Consider the following 19,645-nt stretch of genomic DNA (forward strand, 5'->3'; position numbering starts at 1 on the left):
GAGAAATTTGATCAAAGTATATCTTTTATTTCACAACACTATAAAATAACAATAATAAAAATTTTATATTTACTGGGGTATATTTAAATGCAGACTGAGTAATCTACGACTTATTTTTTGATAAGTGCCCCGGTGTAGGCTGAAAGATGTGATGCGGTGGTGAAAGGTCGACCCAGCTGTCAAAGGGGGAATTTTTGACGTCTAATTAATTGTAAACGGGTAAGCATTACAGTATGGAATTCAAGCGATATTAAAATAAGAACAAGGTTATTTTGTTTTATTTTATTTAAGTTTTTGATGTTGGGTATAAGGGAGATTTGGAAATTTGTTTGCGGTGGACCACAGCCCAATAGCGTAACCTAAAAATAAAGCAGGCCATGAAGTAACCAATAGGAAGGCGTCGATAGGGATTAACTTTAGGCGGACTCTTCAAACGTAGACTTCACAATCACATCAGCTGATGAGGCACCTTTTTAATTTACAACGTATATTTTTGTAGCACGGCCTAAAATGAACATGAAATACTGATTAGAAAAGTTGGTAGTGAGCCAGCGGGGAGTGTTGGAGGAGAGGTATGGGCCCGATTTCATTGGAAATGAGCGAGAAATTGACTGAGGAGAGGATGCAGCAGGAATGTCCAGCAGAGGCGAGACCCCAAAATCTTGCACAGAAAGTGAAGGCAAGTTCATGTTTTCTCAGATGCTTAAAAGTGTTTTTGTCCAATTCATTCGATATTGTTGATTTTATCATTGAGATACTGGAAGACCTGTTGTTTTTGTGTTAGATAGCATGGGGATTCCAATTTACAGTAAACTTTTATTTGTCAAACATGATGGAAGATATAAATATTGATAACTGTGATCAACTGCTTTTGTTGTATTTCAGAAGACTATGATCACATCAAAGAGGATGGAATTGTGGGAACAGCTGCAGAAAGCATTGTCTTTGGCAGTGAAATACAAAGCAAAGGTTTTAGAGACAGGAGATGGTGTAAGTGATAAGCCTTGCTTTCCATTCTCCTTTTCCTGCTTAGGCAGTACAAATATAAAATGTCTATGCATCTGACCTCAGTCACTGTTAAAAAGTTTTTTAAAAGATAAACTACATATATGTGGCATATAACAAGCAATAGAGAGTTTCCAGACCCATCAGGATACTATGGCTGGATTGGTTTATATATATATATATATATATATATATATATATATATATATATATATATATGTGTTAACATAAACAGTAACCTGCTATAGCATATCAGTTCGTGTAATGTTGGTTGACTAAAATGAAGGCAATATAAATTAATAATATTTCATATTATCCCATAACTTAATTATTATTGCTAATTTATTAGTGAATAAAGTAACAATGAATTACAGGAGCAATTTAGGTTATCCCCCCCCCCCCCTCCCTGTCTGGCTTAATAAGAAAGTGACAGTTGTACTAATTACATGCATGCTTGAACTGTTTTAAAGAGTATATTGGGTTTTTTGATAACCTGCTGCACTGACTAGATACAAGCTTGTGTATTTGGCAGACTTGATTCAACTACCAGATGTGAAAGCAGTTAAAGGGATAATAACTCTAAGTTTTGGCCAAAAAATGAATTTTCCTGGAGTAAACAACAATTTCCATACTTACCAATGGATAATGAATCCATTTTTACATTCAAAGTTAGTCCCTGGTTTTTTCTAAAAAGTTTCTTTTTTTTTTTTGGTTATAATCTCTTTTATATATAAAATAGTAACTTTAGAATTAGAAAATCTGCCAAATGTTGCATTAATTTTGAATTTAGAGAGAAAATTAACTTGATTAGTTTTGTTTTGACTTTGGGACATTGCAATACATTTATAGTTACTGTACATACCTTTACTCATATGTCATCCAGTTGAAGAGGGTCAGTCCATCCCAGCGTGACTCTTCTGTGAACAGACTGCGCTGTCTGCATAAGTTCTATGACTTCAGTCCTGAAACTCTGGCTTTGGCTGTCAATCTACTGGACAGATTCCTGGGGAAAGTGAAAGTAAGTATGATATATGCTCAACCAAAAAAGTTTGGAAACATTGTTACTTTGAATAATTATAACTTATAAGATAACCTTATAAGCTCAATATTTTAACCATATATTGATGGATAATGCAACCAATATTTGTTAATTTTTTATATACACCGAGGATTTTCCTACAATATTACATAATTTTTTAATTATTGAAAACAATTTCATGAATCCTAACTTTTTTGGTTGAATGTATATAGTTTCTTTGTGTTTCTGTGTGTGCTGTTTCAGCTATTCTTGATTACGGATTAGGTTGGGCCACATTTCTGTGCTAATAGCGCATGGATTTAGCAAAAAGCGCAACAGGTTTATTGCATACGTGCTAAAAATAGCTCATTCTGATAAAAGCTGTACTCCAATACAATGCCATTATTCCAATCAGAATTGTAACCTGAAATAATTTCATTTACTATCTTTAATATAATAAAACCATAAACTGACAGAAAAAATAATTGAAGGTGATCAAACACAAGTCAAATTTTATAGCGTTAATGTCGGATGTAGGCCACATGCTTCTAAATTAGCTGGACAACATCACCCTGCTGCTAAAGGACTGTTGAAGAAAGTAGACTCTGACTTATTTATTAAAACCAAGTATAAGATGATGGAATGTCTGATACCAATCATGCAACTTAGTCTTTTCTTTCAAAAGAAAGATGTGGATATTGGAAATGAATAGTTATTTGTTAATTTTTTAATTTTTTGTTATTTTGCAACTTTTAAAATCAGCACTGTAAACAATAACAAAAATATAAAATTTATCAGGAAAATTAGTGATACAGGGCTTTTTTTTTTTTCACTGTTACATTGAAAGTAAGTAGGATGGAATATCTGCTTTTGAATATCATGAGCAGCTTTGAAAGAAATTCTCTAGAGGCACTAAGGGTTTAAAATTGTATTAATTTTGATTTATATTGGGGAGACCATTACCAAATCAGCAGTGTTTCTTTCATGTAGGGTCCGCGCCATATTTGATCCGCATATAAGTAGATCTGAGGATTCTCTGTTCTGAATGGGCTCTTAGTCTGCAGATCAACTTGTTCTTGAAGCATCCAAAAACTGATTGCGTACCTCTTCAGACCAATTGTTCAGTTTTGATCTGAAATTGCAGTTTTAAGACCATTTAAGGTGCACTAGTGGTAAATACTACTAACAATTGTTTGCCTACTTAAAGGTATCTGTGTTTTTTTTTTTTTTTTTTTTTTTTGCATGCGTATCGCCATGGATTTCAGAATCTGTATCACAGATTTTACGTGTAATATTACATGGCCATCACAAGGATTTTTCATGTGAAATACTATGTAGTTACATCCAGTTCACTAAGATATCTAGTCATGATAAATTTATTTTAATAAGACCTGGAAAAAGTGGTCAAATATCTGAATGTCTGGCTTTGAATATGGTCAGAAGTAGCATTTGTAACAAATTGTAGAATGAGACATATATCAGACATGCTTTTTCTGCAGAATCATGGAACTCTTAGAATTTTGATTCGATTCTTATGGGACCTAAGGCAGACCCGGATCCTAAGTCGATTAACTATTTTGTCACATGGTAAATGTTGGGAGATTTTTTTTTTTTTTTTAACCTAGGCTCATATCTGCTATATACTGTATTGACTTAACACATATTGTCCTCTCTTCCAGGCACATGTCTGCTATATACTACAGTGATTTCACAGACATTGTCCTCTCTTCCAGGCTCATGTCTGCTTTATACCACAGTGATTTCACAAATATTGTCCTCTCTTCCAGGCACACCCTAAATACCTCCACTGCATCACGACTAGCTGTTATTACATTGCAATCAAAGTATTGGAGGAGTCCCAGGTAAACTGCAGGCTGATTGTACTGCCAGCTTTTAAAACCAGATTACATGTTCATGGTCCACCAAGTATAAAGGTTGAATGCCTCTGTAATCATTGGGCATAATGCTCTTGTAATTTTCCTGGCAATTAAGGCTGCTATCAGAAGACCACTATTGCTTAACATTTACATTTGTTTTAATTCTGTATTCAGTCTGCTAAGCTTATTCCAAAGTCCTGTTAAAACAGACCCCAGTAATGTATATCAGATAAGATGGATCAAATAGATGCTGTTTGTGTATATATATATATATATATATATATATATATATATATATATATTACATATATCAGAAAATTATTGATCTGTGTTTGAACTTTGCCTGAGTATGAGCGATATTGAAAACTGATGGGATCATTTGTGTGTTGAAAGTAGTTGTTCTTGCTAATGTTCAGGACATTCCTTCCTCTACGGGCCTGATATACATGAGTCAAAGTGGCTGCACTGTGAAAGATCTCATTCGCATGGAAGGCATCATCCTAGGTAAACTCGGCTGGAATCTACATGCCTCTAACTCTCTTACCATTTTGGCAAGGTTGTTTGATATATTAGCTGAGAGATTTCCAGATCATCTAGATAATGTGCTCTTACATATGGTGATTGCCAGATTAGAAGTTTGCATGGGTTACTTCCAGCTTATAAAACATCAGGTGAGAATTGGGATACTAAAATATTGAATTGTCACTTTTTAATAACTATTTTAAACTTATGCAAGTGTAATACTCGTTTCGATCTCCAGGAATGAAATTAGTATCATATTTTTGAAAAGAATTTATAGATTTAATAAGATGGATGTTAATGCTCATTAAGATGCCATATATTAGACATACAGATTTGGCCTACCCACTTATTAATATGGTGTGCACCATTAGAATCTTTGTATGCCTTACAAATTAAGAATTACAAACCACTTAATGTTTAAAATTATGAATCTAAGACTGATTAAGTTGTATGTTAAGTCCTGCCACTATCATGTTTTCAGGCTGCCACCACAGCCCTGTCTGTGCTAAGTTGTGTTCTAGAGGACACCCAGATAGAACCAAAGGATCTCTGGGCAGCTGTGATAGAACTGCAGATATACTGCCAAGTAAGAAGTAGCACTGTTTATTCTATGTAGGGCCCACCAAAGCACAATATAAAAATTTGGTATTCTGCCTTTAACCAGTACAATGTACTGCAAAACATTGCATTTGTTTTGTTAAAATTGATTTGATAGACATGCTTGATTTACTGCATGCATCACCTGTTTTCTGCATGATTCACATGGTGTCTCATCAGTGTAAGAGGGGACATTAAATGAGGTTGCCATCTCGAATTTGCTTGAAACACGAATATGCAAGAGAATTTTCTGAAATTAAATTGGAAACAGGTTGTCAAAAGTTAATTAGTACCCAGATTAAATGTTTTTATGTATTGTGGGCTGTTGTGTCTTTACATAATTCAGCCTTAAAAGAAATGTTTAAATGCTGTGTTTTCTGTATGTAAGTGATCATGTTAAAGTTCTAGTCTTTTATAGCTCGATCTAAGGTTATTTCATTGAAGTGAACAATAATTTGCAAACATTTCAGAACTACCAAGATGTGTCACTTTTTTTGAAGAGACATTGACTTTTATTTTTCAGATCAGTGACTGTGATTTTATACACTGCCGTGGCTTGGTAGCAGATTACTTGGACCTGTACTACAGCTGTCCCCCTACTACCCCCTTGTGGCGTATATCTCACAAATCACATTCCTTTGACAAAAGGAGACCAGGTACTTATTCTTACACTGACCTTCCAAATATCACAGAGGGGGACAGCGAAACAGAGGGAGCAACTGAGTCAGGGGATATTGAAGTAGAGGGAACCAGTGCGTCAGAGGACAGTGAAGTAGCTGCTGAGGAGGAGAAGGAAGAAGGTTGCCTCACTGGGGACAGTGGGATGGAATGTGAAGGGTAAACCAAGATTTAATACTTCTTCACTTGTCATTTGCATTGTTTGAATACATCTCCTCCAAGTGAGATGTTAATTGAGTTTTCATCTGGTTGGGGTCTTGCATAAGCAATTCACCTAGGCAGATGTGTCTGTACAGAAAGCGTTCACCTGCGTCTGTCATCACCATTGCCGTGGGGGTGCACTTTCAGTGAAAACTCTTAAGTTCAAAACTGTTTTACCTTTTATCTTCAAACTTATTGAACCGTTGAATATTTATAAAGACAGGTTGAGTTCGAAGATCAGGCCATTTTTTGAGAAGTTTTTTTTTTCTCGCCTCTGATCATGGTAGACATGGCAATGTTTAAAAAAATGAAAAAAAAAAACACGATATAGCAGCTTAGACTGAACGGTGATCAAGCATGATACTGTTAAGTTGAGATGACTTGTATTATTCACAATGGCGAGATACCATATATGAAAATTCACAAAACAAAAGCCAGACACTTTTGCTGACCGATCCCCTTCTTCCCCTGGGTTTTTTTTTCCCCCTTTGGACTTGCAGCTGATGAAGGTCGCTTGTTGACCGGAAAGTGTTTTCTGTAACCAGTCCACCCTTCCCCTTCCCCTGACAGGCAGTGCCACTACACTGCCGTGTCTAACACAATCAGAGGTGAGATGCCTCAATTGTATCAATCATGGAATGCCCTTTAAAGGGCACCCTATATATCAGTACGGAAATCTCATACTATGTAGGCGATATACCTACATTTCTATCAAACACATCTTTTCTCATTATAAAGGCAAGAAGACTAATACACTCTAGGAGATCTATACAAACTTACCTGCAAACTAACAAAAAGTGCCAATATATCCTCCATTACACATACTACAAGATAAAATTCATTTACTCAAATAAAACAAGATTTGTAAAGTTTTGTGGGAGAGAGAGTCAGATTTTCATGTTACACCAGTTCAATCTAAATAGCTAGTTCCACTTATGCCTGCCACTTGATTGAAAAACAATTTGTAGCCCTGACAACAAACTGATTACTTGAAAGCTGCAGACTTATCTTTTGTAGTCTTTATTTCGTTAGCAGTCTGTACTGCTAGAACATGTTAGAGTATTATTAATTAAAATTCAGTGGTTAGGTCCTGTTACAGTGTAGTTTTATTCAACTTTGATGCAGATTGAGATTTTTTTTATATAAAACCCGGCTCGTGTCTGTTTATACAATTTCAAATTGAACGATTTATTTCTAAATGTCTGACCAGCTGATTTTATTTGAATAATATTTTGACAAGTATTTGATATAACAGCAGCATGTTTAGTAGATGTGCTCTTGTTCATTTTCCCTAGCTTGACTCCACAGTCTCCTCAAAAGCCTTTTAATTGCATTTTTTATAATTTCTTTTTCTTACTAGGTCCACAGACACCAGTTTCAGTGAATCAAACAGTGCACAAGAGAACTATGAACAAAACAGTGAAAAATACTTCCAGATTTCCAAGTTAACCTCCAAGCTGCAGACCTTGCCTGGCTCTCTATCTCAGTCACGTTTGTAGCCAGAACTGGCAACTCAAAACGGACAGTGACTTAAAGATAAATGTGTAGAAACAGGAAATGAGTTTTGTGGTAGTTTTTAATTTGGAACTGGAACCATTTTAATATTATGAGCAACTACAAGTTACCTTTTGGTGTCAGTTTTAAAGAGCCATTGTTTGTTAAACTTGAGGTATTTTCAGTTCCCCCACAGTTTAACTGATGCTGTGTATTCACTTGAGAGTGACTTTACTGTGTTATAGGCAGAAAAGAAAATTGACCTTTTTATGTGAAGAAAACTTACCAATACAAGTACTTACAGGGACAGCAGGTTAAAGAGTGTGCACCTGCCATTTCATTTGTCATAGTATAGCTACATGTGAAGTTTTGGCAGTTTGGGAGGCATCTTAGGTAATATTGTCTGAATTTGTCTAATTTCCTTTTAAGATAGCCTGTATTTATCAAGTAAAATGCAAGTAACACCAAGTCAATAATTTGGGGTGGGGGTGATTTTTTTTCTAATTCCATGGATTTATGATTATTATTTGTTCACAATCACATTTATGAGCATTTTTTAATTTGGAAAATTCTGGCTTAGTTCAAGTGCAGTAGAATCATCTGTACGGCTAATATACAGGTCAAACTTTTATGCATTGTTACTAGAACATGGTAGACTTTATTATCCACAACTATATTGGATATTGTCTAGTCTTCTACATTACACAGCTAATGATGAGTAGTTTTAAGGCTTTAAATGTCAAACATTGCTGTAGTTTTAATTTTAATTGGGACCAATTTCTTTGATGTAGCAAATTGTTATGTTTGTAGTCTTAATATCCTCATTATTTTCAGCATTGTAAATGTATTTTTATTGTAAACATTTTAAGTGGCCTTCATAATTGATGGGCCAGCAAAAACCAGCTGTGTTCAAATTAAATTATATTTTATAACTAAATATAGAAGTTTTAGATTTTGTATTGTAAATATAAGGTATTCAGAATATTGCATTTATGACTTCTTTGCTTTCATGCCATATATATATCCTCTCAGGTAGGGCTGTTTGGTATAATATTATGTTATACATCATTCTGGTTAAAAGTTAGATTGTCATGATAGCAATAAAGAATTTCTGTCAAATGTTGGTCAACAGAAAAATGTATGGCCATTCAGCCTCTGTTAAGCACTGCATGTGCAGAGAGGTGTTCATGGGATTTTTTAAATTATATTTGATTGTACATATTTGTAACAAGCTCAGTAAGATTGGAGGAGTTGTGCTGTTTTTGTATTGAATGCATGTAGACCTAATGTGTTTTGTGTATTTTTATCATAAATAACGCTGATTTTGCATAAATAATGCTGATTTTGTATGACATTGGTTTTATATAATCTGTATGTTTTATTTGTATCAAACTTCTAATATAAAGACATGAAGGCTAAATTATTGTAAATTCTCTCAGATTAAAAAAGCAAATATCTGACCACTGCTGAGTATATATATATATATATATATATAATTTTTTTTTTTTTTTTTTTTTTTTTTTTTTTTTTTTTTTTTTTCATTTAACTGTATACCTTTGTAAATGACGTCTTTCTAAATGGCCTGCAGGGTTTACTCTGGGTATTCAATAGTTTATCATTCTAATCTCAATGCATAGAACCAGGATTCTAACACTTATGGTGTATTCTAAATGCCTATAGTAATATTGATAAAACAATTATATATTACAGAACCAGAATGCTAACAGGAATGACTGTCATTTAGTGAAAAAGTTGTAATATATGACCTGAGGTCCCAAAATGTTGGCTGATGGTTGGAACACTGTCATCCCTGTGTGTATGCAATTTCAGATGACAGCACTGAAATAAAAATGCCCATTCTTACAAAATTGTTTATTTCCTTAGAGCTGAAAATGCCTTAAATTGCACCTTAAATCCGTGAGAGTGACAGCTGAAATTTAGTGTCATTCAGTGCACCTGCAGGGTGCACTTTGTGGAAACGTTGAACATTTTAAAACAAATGTCCTATATATATATAAAAATATGTGAGATGTTACTATTTTGACACTGCACTCTCCTTTGCAAACTTTACTAAACTTCACCTCTTCCACAATTTTCTCCCATTCTCTCTTACACATACTACTCCATAATGCTTCAGCAGAGTTCCCCAGTACATCCTTACTTACCCCTCCCTTCCTCTTTGTTTATCGTTACTTACTCTCTAATAATTTAGTCAAAACCTTAGCCAGACAACTGCCAGCTGATTATGTCAGTTACACCCATCCATTTCCAACTTGACCTGTTTCAAAGCACTTTGCTAAAACCCTCTGTCCTACCTCCACTTGGATCACCTGGGTCTGATTTTCTCATAAAAAAACAATTGCTTAAATGGTTTTAAACTGTCACCTTGTAAAGTTTTACTTTTAATAAAATGAAACTGTTTCTTAGCAAATTCATAGAAATCATGTTCCATCTTCCATATGTTTGATTCCTGTATCTTAGACACTGTTTCTTCTGAGGGAGGTTTTTTATTTGTCGTTTTCCTGAGATGAGATTTTTCTCCTGAAATGTGAGGCAAAACCATCTAATTACTTATCGCTTCATATCATGTGCAAATTTTTGTAGAAAGACACATTTAACAATGAATGTTACTGTATTATGCACAAAGTTAAAAAAGGGGGAAAAATACTCAGACAAAATATCATCGATGACAGAATTAGTTTTGTATATTGAAAGAATACATTTCATACAAAGTTGTTTTAAGGCTGGGTCACACTGCGCTTGCAACCTTTTGGCAACCTCTTTGCAACCACAAAATCTGGTGGTCGCTTGCGATCACTTTGCGACCTAATTTGCATATTTTGATCGGCAAGCAGTTGCTAACCGGTTGCAACAAGGTTACAGTATGGTATCTGCAACCTCTTACAGACAATCTTCAAGTCAGAGGTTACCAGTCGCACACCGTTAGGCGAGCGATAAACAACCTGTCAGCAACCACTTGGAGACTGAAAACCGGTTGCAGGACTGTAGCGATCGCTTGCCAACTGGTAGCAGCAAGGTTGCACAGACTATATATATTTTATAAGTTGTGACGATAGCTACCTTCTCGTAAATTTCCCTCTCGGATGACAACAGAGGGAATATTTTAAACATTATTATACAACGATTGGATCCGTTCCGTAGCAGCTTCAAATGATTTAATATTTTGAATATTAAAGTATGATTCTGCTATGAGATTCTGTTATAACGTCACAGTCGATTTCTGTACTACCAATATTGTCAAACTTACAATAATAAATAAGAAATATATTTGTACTATATATTGGCATTTATATCAAACCAGTGGTGTAATAAAACACATATTTGGATGTTTTTTCAGCCTTATTAATGTAATAATAGGCATGCATAGTTTCTTTTTTCAATACTTGGTATCTTTGAGGTCGCAAGGCCTGTGCAGTTATGGTCACACTGAACATAAAACCTCCTTGCGACTTGCAACTGTCACCGGTTGCAGAAAGGTGGGCGACAAGTTGCAACAACTCGCAAAGTGGTCTCCAAATGAACGCTGGGTTACTATCCGGTCGCGCCGGTTTTCGGTGCAGCACCGAAAACCTCCTGGCGACCGAAAAGCCTATTTGTGGTATCCAACCGGTTGCTAAAAGGTCGCCGACTGCTTAGCAACTGATTTGCGACCGATTGTGTGGTTTTCCCTTTGTCTTTGTAGCCCCAAGCGTTACACTTACAATACAACATCTTTAAATAGTGAAGGATCCTGCGCGTCATCAATTTGTTTCCGTCCTTGTGGTACGAATTCTAAGTACTGGGAGGAAGTTAATTTGTATTTATTTGACCTTCTTTATATTGGTGACACTGTTTTACTGTTATAAAAATGCCTGACAATTAAATTTATTGTAAAAAGAATGAATCAAACTTTGCTATTTACTTTTTTCTCTGCGCCCGCCTATTTGCTTAATTTTTCTTCCATTGTGACTTGGCAAATTATGACTTGGCAAATTAAAAAGTAAGATATTTCCGGCTGCTTTAGTCATTAAAAATGTTTCCAGTAGATTTGACAACAATAGTTGTCAAAAATTAACCATGATATAGGAATGGATAAAAAGATAACAGTTTATCGTTTACATTGTGATAATCATTATTGATTGTTTTGGCACTTTATTTGATTTGTTTTTAAAGTCTTTCAATTGTTGGTTATAGAAAAACTCGTTTTCCTTAAAAAAAATCAACTAATTCTTATTCCTCTTTAATAGTAAATTTAGGCTCCCTGTCTCCTCCGCGTTCATCATCTTTCGGTTGATCCTCTTCGTGGGAAGCAGAGTCTGTGTTGGAACTTTGTGAAGAACTTTCTTCACGGGCATTTGCTTTCTCAAAATACATTCTGGCCACCCTTCCCACGCTGTTGGATGACATACTGGGGACTGAAGACACGGGCTCAGCGGCTTCTATTTACAACACTTTTAGTCAAGTATGGTGGCTGATAGGGACTCATACATTTATTTATTTTATTGAAAAAAAATACTTATGAAAACCTTGTAAATAAATTTAAAAGGATGACAACAAATACAATCTACGTTTTAATTGAGAAATAACGATTTTTGTCAAGGTATTTAGAAAGCCTTAATGGCATGATATAAATGAAAAATATATTTATATATTTAGTGGCCACCATCCTACGCTTATTTTATCACGGTTGCTTGCGACCTTCTCGCGACATGTTTTCGAGTGCATGCGAGCTGTAAGAAACCTGTTAGAGACCAAGCGACTAAAGACCGTTAATCGACCATGAAGTTTCAACTGCAACCTCCTTGCGACCTGCTGCCCACCGCTTGCAACCGGTTAGTAACCTATTTGCAACTAAGCGACTAAAGACCGTCAATCGACCGTGCAGTTACAGGTGGTATGCGACTGGTTTTAGTCTGGTTACAGCGACCTACTGGCAACCAAGAGGAGACCTATAGGCAACCTCTCAGTTACCAATCGTTTTCATTATCAGTCGCACTGGTTGTCGGTGCCAAAAAAATGGCCTTCGTGTGTCAACGATCGCAGGCGACCTGTTTGCAACCTAATGCGACCACTTTAAAACCTAGGGCAACCTCCTTGCGACTGAGGTTGCAAAGAGGTTGCCAAAAGGTTGCAAGCGCAGTGTGACCCAGCCTTTAGTTTGTGCACACACAAGCCTTAAGATCAGAAAGTGTTCATAAAGCCTTCCATGCATTCCTGACTGAATTTATGAAGAAAACTGCTGGGTGGATTGGTAGGTTTCTGACTCACAATAAAACTTGTGCCATTAAAAGGTCTTGGCAAATATCAATTTCAAATGAATTTCTGTGAAACAGGTTTCACTGTGGTAAACATACCTGAGATAAACATATCAAGCGCTCCTTTAAACATCCTTGGCAGAGTGGCCTCCAGCACCGCCACAAACTCCTCCAGTTCTTCTGTGATGCCTACGACCAGGTAATTGTTAACTAGATTGTACTTGGCCATCTGGAGAGCCCACTCATTGCCAGGGACCCTGAATAATATTATATTTCCTTACTTTTTATCATTGTCCTTGCAATTATAATAACTAAATCTTATTGTCTTTAATCGTTTTTAATCGGTGCTCATTTTAAAAGAAAAAAACATCCATTTATCAGAAAAATTACTTTGCATTATTCTCCCAGGTAAGCTGTTAAATAGCTGCTCTTGATCCATTGCAACAATTATCTGGCGTCTGTCCACTGGAAACATCCAGCCAATAAAACACACCACACTTACCAACACTCTGCTGCATGTCCACAGAAGAAAGGAATCTGTAACCACAAGTTGACAGGATCACAATCATTGCCATCCTTGGCCACACACTGGTCAAATGTCTAGAAAACAAAATAGTTGCTGTCAATGACATTTTAGCTCATCATGTCAGCATAACTAAGACTGCTAATTAAAAACAAGGCAGCAAAGCTGTCAAATGTACAGACAAAAAGCAGACAATAACAATGCACAAAACAGGCTACTGTCAATTCTGATGCAAAAGTACATTATGCTTAACTGCAAATTCAACATCAAATTTTAATTATGCTCAACAGGTAATACCAATGTAAGTTAAATGTGTAACAAGCGTAAGGCTTCAGGCTCATGGGAGTTTAAGTTCACACTTTGAAAATGCCAGAATGAGAAAAATGAAAATTTCACATAAAACTGCTTAAATTCAATAATAAATGATAACCCATTTGAGCTGGCTTTCTAATTTGAACTGCATGCCAATCCTACAAATCATACTTGTAAGTTGAAAATAATAATAAGTAACATAGTTTTCTTTTCATAATGTTTGTAGTAGCAGTGCAAAAAGATTTTTGTCAATTTTGATGTAACATTACAAAATAAATTACAGAATAATTATCACCAATTTTTGATTATTGACTATAAATAGCATGGACATGTAGAAAATTTGATTACCATTTGGCTTCATGTCCATGGGAGCTTCGAGTCCCACAATGAATATGCCAACATGATAAAAATGAATATTTCCCTAAAATGTATAACTTCCAGAAAAAGAAGCCAATTAGGCTGCTTTTCCAACTCAGGCTGCATTTTAGTCCAGTCCTTTGTTTCTTTTTTGAAAGTTTGACAATCATAAGTAACATGGTTTTCCCATAATGGTCATCATGGCAGCAGCACCCAAAATTGTGTTTTCTTCTATTTTAATGCAATATTACATAATGCTTAACAGCATAATGACCATCAGTTTTTAATAATAAAAGATCCGTATCGTGGATTTTCAGAAAATGTGACTAGCATGGGTCTTCAAGCCCGTGGAGGTTCTAAGTCACACCTTGAAAATGCCAATATGTGAAAAATTAAATTTTCACAAAAAACTGATTAACTGCCAAAAAAATTTACCAAATAGTCTGCATTGCCCACTGAAGCTTTATTTAAGTCCCATGTTTCTTCCTGTAAGTTTGAGAACAGTAAGTGACATGGTTTTCCTTAAATGGTCATCATGGGAGCAGTGTCCAAAATAGGGGTGTCTTCAAATTTTGATGCACTATTACATAATGTTTAACAGGATAATTACCATCAATTTTTAATAATAAAATATTAGTATCATGGATATTCAGAAAATGTTCCTAGCAAAGGTCTTCAGGCCAAAGGAACTTCAAAGTCACACCTTGAAAATGCCAAAATGTAGACAAGACAGCACTGTCTTGAAATGTTTTTTTTTCCATTTTTAACAATTTTTTAACATATAACAAAATTAACAATTTACTGCCATTTATATATGATCAACTATGAAAATTGATGAGATGGGAAAAATATCAATAGAACAGTGTTTAATGTCCAATTTCCTCCATTCTGAGTTTCTGAACATAGTGAATGAATGAATCTGACAAACTGCAATGATATGAGTTTATTTCCATTTTTGAAACTCTATTATACAATACATGATAACAAGTTTACCATCATTTTTACATAATCAACTAACAATGTTGTAAAGATGCAGGAAATGTCAAACAAACACTTTTACGAATCTTATTAGTTAAATAATGAGACTGTTAACATGCCTAAGAATTGAATCTGAGGAAATGTTTAAAAACAGCATAACTTATAAAATAATGGCCCGATTATGCTGATTTTCGAACTTGACCTGCATTTTAGTAAGATTAATTACTCCTGTGAGTTTCATGACAACAGGTCTATCGGTTTTCCTTGAAATGTGTTAACAGTGTTGCACATATGCTGAAAAGTGAAAAAAACAGCATAACTACTAAAATAGTGGCCCGATCATGCCGATTTTCGAACTTGATATGCGTTTTAGTAAGATTAATTACTCCTGTGAGTTTCATGACAACAGGCCTATCGGTTGAAATGTGTTAACAGTGTTGCATATATGCTAAAAAGTGAAAACACAGCATAAATACTACAATAATTGCCCAAACATGCTGATTTTCGAACTTGACCTGCGTTTTATGAATATTCATCAGCTCTGTAAATATAAAGCCAAAAAGTAAAACTGTCTTCCACTTATCGTGTTAACGATGAAAGTGCACGGCGACGGCGACGGCGACAGGGACGGCGACGGCGACGACAGACGCAGGTGATGGCAATATGTACAGACACATCTGTGTCTGTACATAAAAAGAAAGCACAGGAGAGATCCCATAACCTCCAGCACATGCTTGTCAAAGAGCTCCACAAAAGATTGGACAAGCAACGTTGCAAGTATTAAAACAAAAACAGCCAAGTTACAACCTCTACCTCCTTATCCCCTTGTTTCCTCCTCTTCAGGTGAGGTCTAAAATCATCTCCAAACCTCATGAAGTAGTAGTAAGAAATCAACCTGTCCAGAGGATCTCGAATTATGTTGATGTACACAGGGCGGTCTCTTATACCAAACCTGTAAAAAATAATAAACAGATATATGTAGAAATAGATTTAATGACACATAACTTACACGAATGTCCATACAACTTTCAAGTCTTTAGACATGTTCGACATTTAAAAATGAAACACTTCCTCAGTGCTCTCTGTGTTATAAGGTAGTACTTGCAAACACTGATGTCAAATCATAACTGTGAAAAGTGATCTACCTGCCAAACTCCAGATAAGCCAGGTGGCCATGGTACAAGGCAGGCTTCATGCTGTTCCAGCGAGTGATGTTCTTCACAAACCTCAACTGAATAAGAACCAGAAGTTAGCATATGAAAAATCCTACCAGTAGATCTTCCAAAGTTTTTTTTAAACTATACATGTATGTAACAAGTTTAGCACTCCACTTCTATCATAACCAATTTAAAGTGATGGGCAGTTGCAGTTATTATTTTCTTTTTGCATAAAGTTGAAATCCAGCAGATGTTAAAAATGATGATTCTATGGCAGGGGAAAAATACTGTGGAATGTTCCCAACACATATTTAATTCCAGAAATCAATCCCAAGAGACAGGCTCACATTCAAGGCAAGGTGTGTGCTGGTTCACATCAGATTAACTCATGTGAAGTTCACATATATATAGTATTAATAATAAGTCAATTAAAATCATAGGTTGCTGTTAAAGAAATTTACAATTGTGAATAAAAACATTAAAAATATTTGTGCATTATGTTCAAAAAGTACAGGGAAATATCAGTACACTTCAGATTACATATTCAGATAATCTAATAAAAAAGAAGAAAGAAATGAAACAAAGAGAGATGTCTACCTGGTCTGCGAGGGACATAGTGTGACTATTCTTGCTGACATTGAGGTGTAAAACATGGTATTTATTCCTAGAGCACAAACTGTATGCTACTCCTGCAAACGACGTACTGCCAGTCTTTGGAACTCGGTTGTAAATCACCACCAGGTCATCACTATCAGCCACAGCCATCTACAATGTGGCACAATAACATAACAAAACAGAACCCAACTAAAATAACATGATGACTATGTTGTTTGTACCACAAATATAAATACTGCATGGAAAAGTTATATTCCAAGACCCATCTTATACTCACTTTAATTAACAAAAGGATGATGAAAAATTCCTTTTTTAAACCCGTAACTTCTCAGACTCGTGTTCAAAAGCTGCCAGCTATAGTAAGCTTGTTCCTTAAGTCACATTCTCAGATTCAAACTGTCAGAGATGCATAATTTCTAGTATGCTAATGTTATGGACAACTCACATCAACATCAGCATTTTCTACATCTGTCTGTTTCTTAAACTGTCCCCAGCTGACTCTGTCCACTTGGAGTTTAGCAACAGCTTGCTCTGAAATTTAAAATGATCATGTAGTACATCACAATAAAAAACTACAAAACAGACATTTCTCACTTAGAAATATTTATGCAAAGAACATGATTAATCTTGGATCTATGTCATATCATATTATTATATGGATGGTAGAGCAAGAAGTCCATCAACTTCAAAATGAATCCATTCATTCAGTGGATGGATGTTCATTTAAAGAACACTCCTTTGTAACATAACAGAAATATTATGTGGATGTCACTCACACCACTTAAACCATCATCTCCAGTACCTGTATTTCATCCAAGTTGTTAAAGCCAAACAAGGTAGGATTTCAAATGCATGAATTCTTAGTGCATGGATTGCTTCTTGTTGAACTTAGATGAGGACAATAAAAACTTTTAAAACATAAAATGACAGATAAATGGCCGTAATCAATATCACAAAATAATCATATTCACAGTCCCCTGTCCATCCTCAGTAGTCAGCCATCTTGACACAGTTTGAAAAGATCGCAATTTACGGTGAGAGTCTCGCAAAATCTGGAAGTCGAGTAAATTGAAATGAATGGCATATGTGAAATATCTGGACTTAAGCATGGGTTTTGATCACTGGATTTTTCCAAAATTGTTATAGAGCTATGGCCAGTGTCAGGAAAGGAAGATTAAAGGTTGGTAAATCCAAGAAAAATGTCATTAAATAATTCGTTAAATATGAATTTTGGTGCCAAACCCCTCTTTTGTGTGCCTTTAATGTATGTATTACAAAACAGTGGAACTGAGTGACCATTGCTTCACATCACACTCAGAGTCAAGTCTGCAAACTGAGCCAACTATTCTTTCTCTCTCTCTCTCTCTCTCTCTCTCTCTCTAGTGCCATGGTTGATTTGACCCTCGGTGACCTTTGATACCAGTTTCAGTGTCCGATTCATTTCTGTATCCCATATTTTTCTTTGTGTGTTCATTTCTGCGTTTTTTTTAAGTTGGTTTAGAAACAGGAGTCTTTGTCAGCCTTTAGTTTTCTTTCTAGGAATCTTTCTAGCAAGGATGAGGTCCTCGAGTTGACCTTTTCTAATGACATGGCTGGTGAATTTTGTCTCCCCTTTATAATTCTCAGGAGTTGTTGGTCTTGTCCAACTCACTTGAGAACTGAGATAGAACATGAGCATGATATGAAATATGCAGCATTCAACAGTAAAACTAAATCTTTGCAGCCTCTGTTATTTGTCATTGCAGCCGAGTGTCCATGCCTCACTACCATACCAAAGTACAGACCATACAAACCACCAGAGAAGTCTAATTTTTAGCACCCTTGATATTCCCTGATCCTTCAATATTGCAGACATTTGATAAAGACTAGTTTTTGCCATTACTATTTGTCTTCTGATCAACTTTTCACACCTTCCATCTGACATCAATTGGCCCGAGGTAATTGACAAAATGGACTTGTTCAATCAGGATTCCATACTAGGTGACATGTTGGAGGTTGACTTTCTTAGGAGATAACCATACTACAGGTCTTCTTGTAGTTGATTCCCACTACCCAGTCCTCCTTTCAAACAGGCATCCCAAACCAGATCTAGGAGTCTTTTGAGGCTTTCCTTGCTGTCAGCTATAAGTGTGGTTGTCTGCATATCTGCTCTTCTTGATGCACCTTCCACTGCTCAGTACACTGTCTTATGAATAAGTATGTGTCCTCAAGTTGTTGGAGTATATGCTCACTATAAAGATTGAAAATATCAGGGCTCATCACACACCCCTGTCGCACACCACAGTTGATTTCAGTCCATTCAGTAAGGCCGTTCGGCAGTTTGATTGAACCCTTTTGTTGGTTGTAGAGATTACAAATGACCAAGTCGTCCTTGCCATCTAGTCCAATGCCATTGAGGCAACTATTAATATTATTTTATTAAGGATGGGAACATTGATTCTAACAGCAGCACCTTACCTAGTCTGTTCTTTGTCTTCTCCAACTCTTCTATCCTGCTGCTGATGACGGCATAGAAAATGAACAGGACTGTCACAGCCACAGCGGCCACCAGGAGTATTTGTTTTCCTTGCATTCCAAAGCGAAGGAAGCGCATCACATAGCAGACTGCAACCTGCTGAAAGAGGCAGCTAAGCAGATAAAAACTTCTCCGCCCAGGTCCAGACAAAGAAAGTGAAGGCCAAAAGCTAACTATCACGAATGGAAGACTCTAAGCGATCTATTTTCACAGGATGGACTTGTACGTTTCCCTGTCCAAGAATCTCTTTATCGCAGAAAGGAAAAAACCTGGTATGCGAATGGGGCAATTAGCCTGAGTGAAACAAGATAAGACATTTTAAAAGTAACCCGAAAACAACGATAGTGAAACTCGATAGAGAAAAAATTAATGTTCGAAAACGCATTCATTTTACGTAATTATGTGATTGCTAAATATATTGCATATGTAAAGTTAATACAAATAAAAAACTTTTTGTGTTAAATTTTATCTTTGCACATGTAAATTATAATTATAAAACAGAGTATATTTTTTAATCTTTAAATGTGTTTCATTATTTCCT

The 19,645-nt window shown here is 35.7% G+C and overlaps 2 protein-coding genes across 3 annotated transcripts; one reads left to right on the forward strand and one right to left on the reverse strand.

The window, feature by feature from the left end:
* Nucleotides 1-70: 70 nt before the first annotated feature.
* Nucleotides 71-8,855, forward strand: LOC106180569 (cyclin-G1). 2 transcript variants are annotated; one of them, XM_013564585.2, is made up of 9 exons: nucleotides 71-219; nucleotides 500-679; nucleotides 886-990; nucleotides 1,889-2,023; nucleotides 3,811-3,885; nucleotides 4,317-4,571; nucleotides 4,904-5,008; nucleotides 5,543-5,856; nucleotides 7,259-8,855. In XM_013564585.2, exons 2-9 carry the CDS (start codon nucleotides 575-577, stop codon nucleotides 7,395-7,397), a joined length of 1,233 nt encoding a protein of 410 aa, XP_013420039.2. In that variant the 5' UTR covers nucleotides 71-219; nucleotides 500-574; the 3' UTR covers nucleotides 7,398-8,855. The 2 variants fall into 2 exon arrangements, with proteins under 2 accessions (XP_013420039.2, XP_086865071.1); XM_087008945.1 differs by having other exon boundaries at nucleotides 889-990.
* A 390-nt stretch (nucleotides 8,856-9,245) lies between these two features.
* LOC106180574 (heparan sulfate 2-O-sulfotransferase 1) lies at nucleotides 9,246-19,376 on the reverse strand. The gene is made up of 8 exons (XM_087008947.1): nucleotides 19,047-19,376; nucleotides 17,035-17,120; nucleotides 16,572-16,739; nucleotides 15,963-16,048; nucleotides 15,631-15,769; nucleotides 13,150-13,247; nucleotides 12,747-12,904; nucleotides 9,246-9,933 (listed from the first exon to the last, which is right to left on the reverse strand). Exons 1-8 carry the CDS (start codon nucleotides 19,180-19,182, stop codon nucleotides 9,719-9,721), a joined length of 1,086 nt encoding a protein of 361 aa, XP_086865073.1. The 5' UTR covers nucleotides 19,183-19,376; the 3' UTR covers nucleotides 9,246-9,718.
* Between the last annotated feature and the right edge of the window lie 269 nt (nucleotides 19,377-19,645).

Source organism: Lingula anatina, chromosome 3 (genome assembly GCF_051362555.1).
Source record: "Lingula anatina isolate TDL-2025a chromosome 3, LinAna3.0, whole genome shotgun sequence".
Taxonomy (NCBI): domain Eukaryota; kingdom Metazoa; phylum Brachiopoda; class Lingulata; order Lingulida; family Lingulidae; genus Lingula; species Lingula anatina.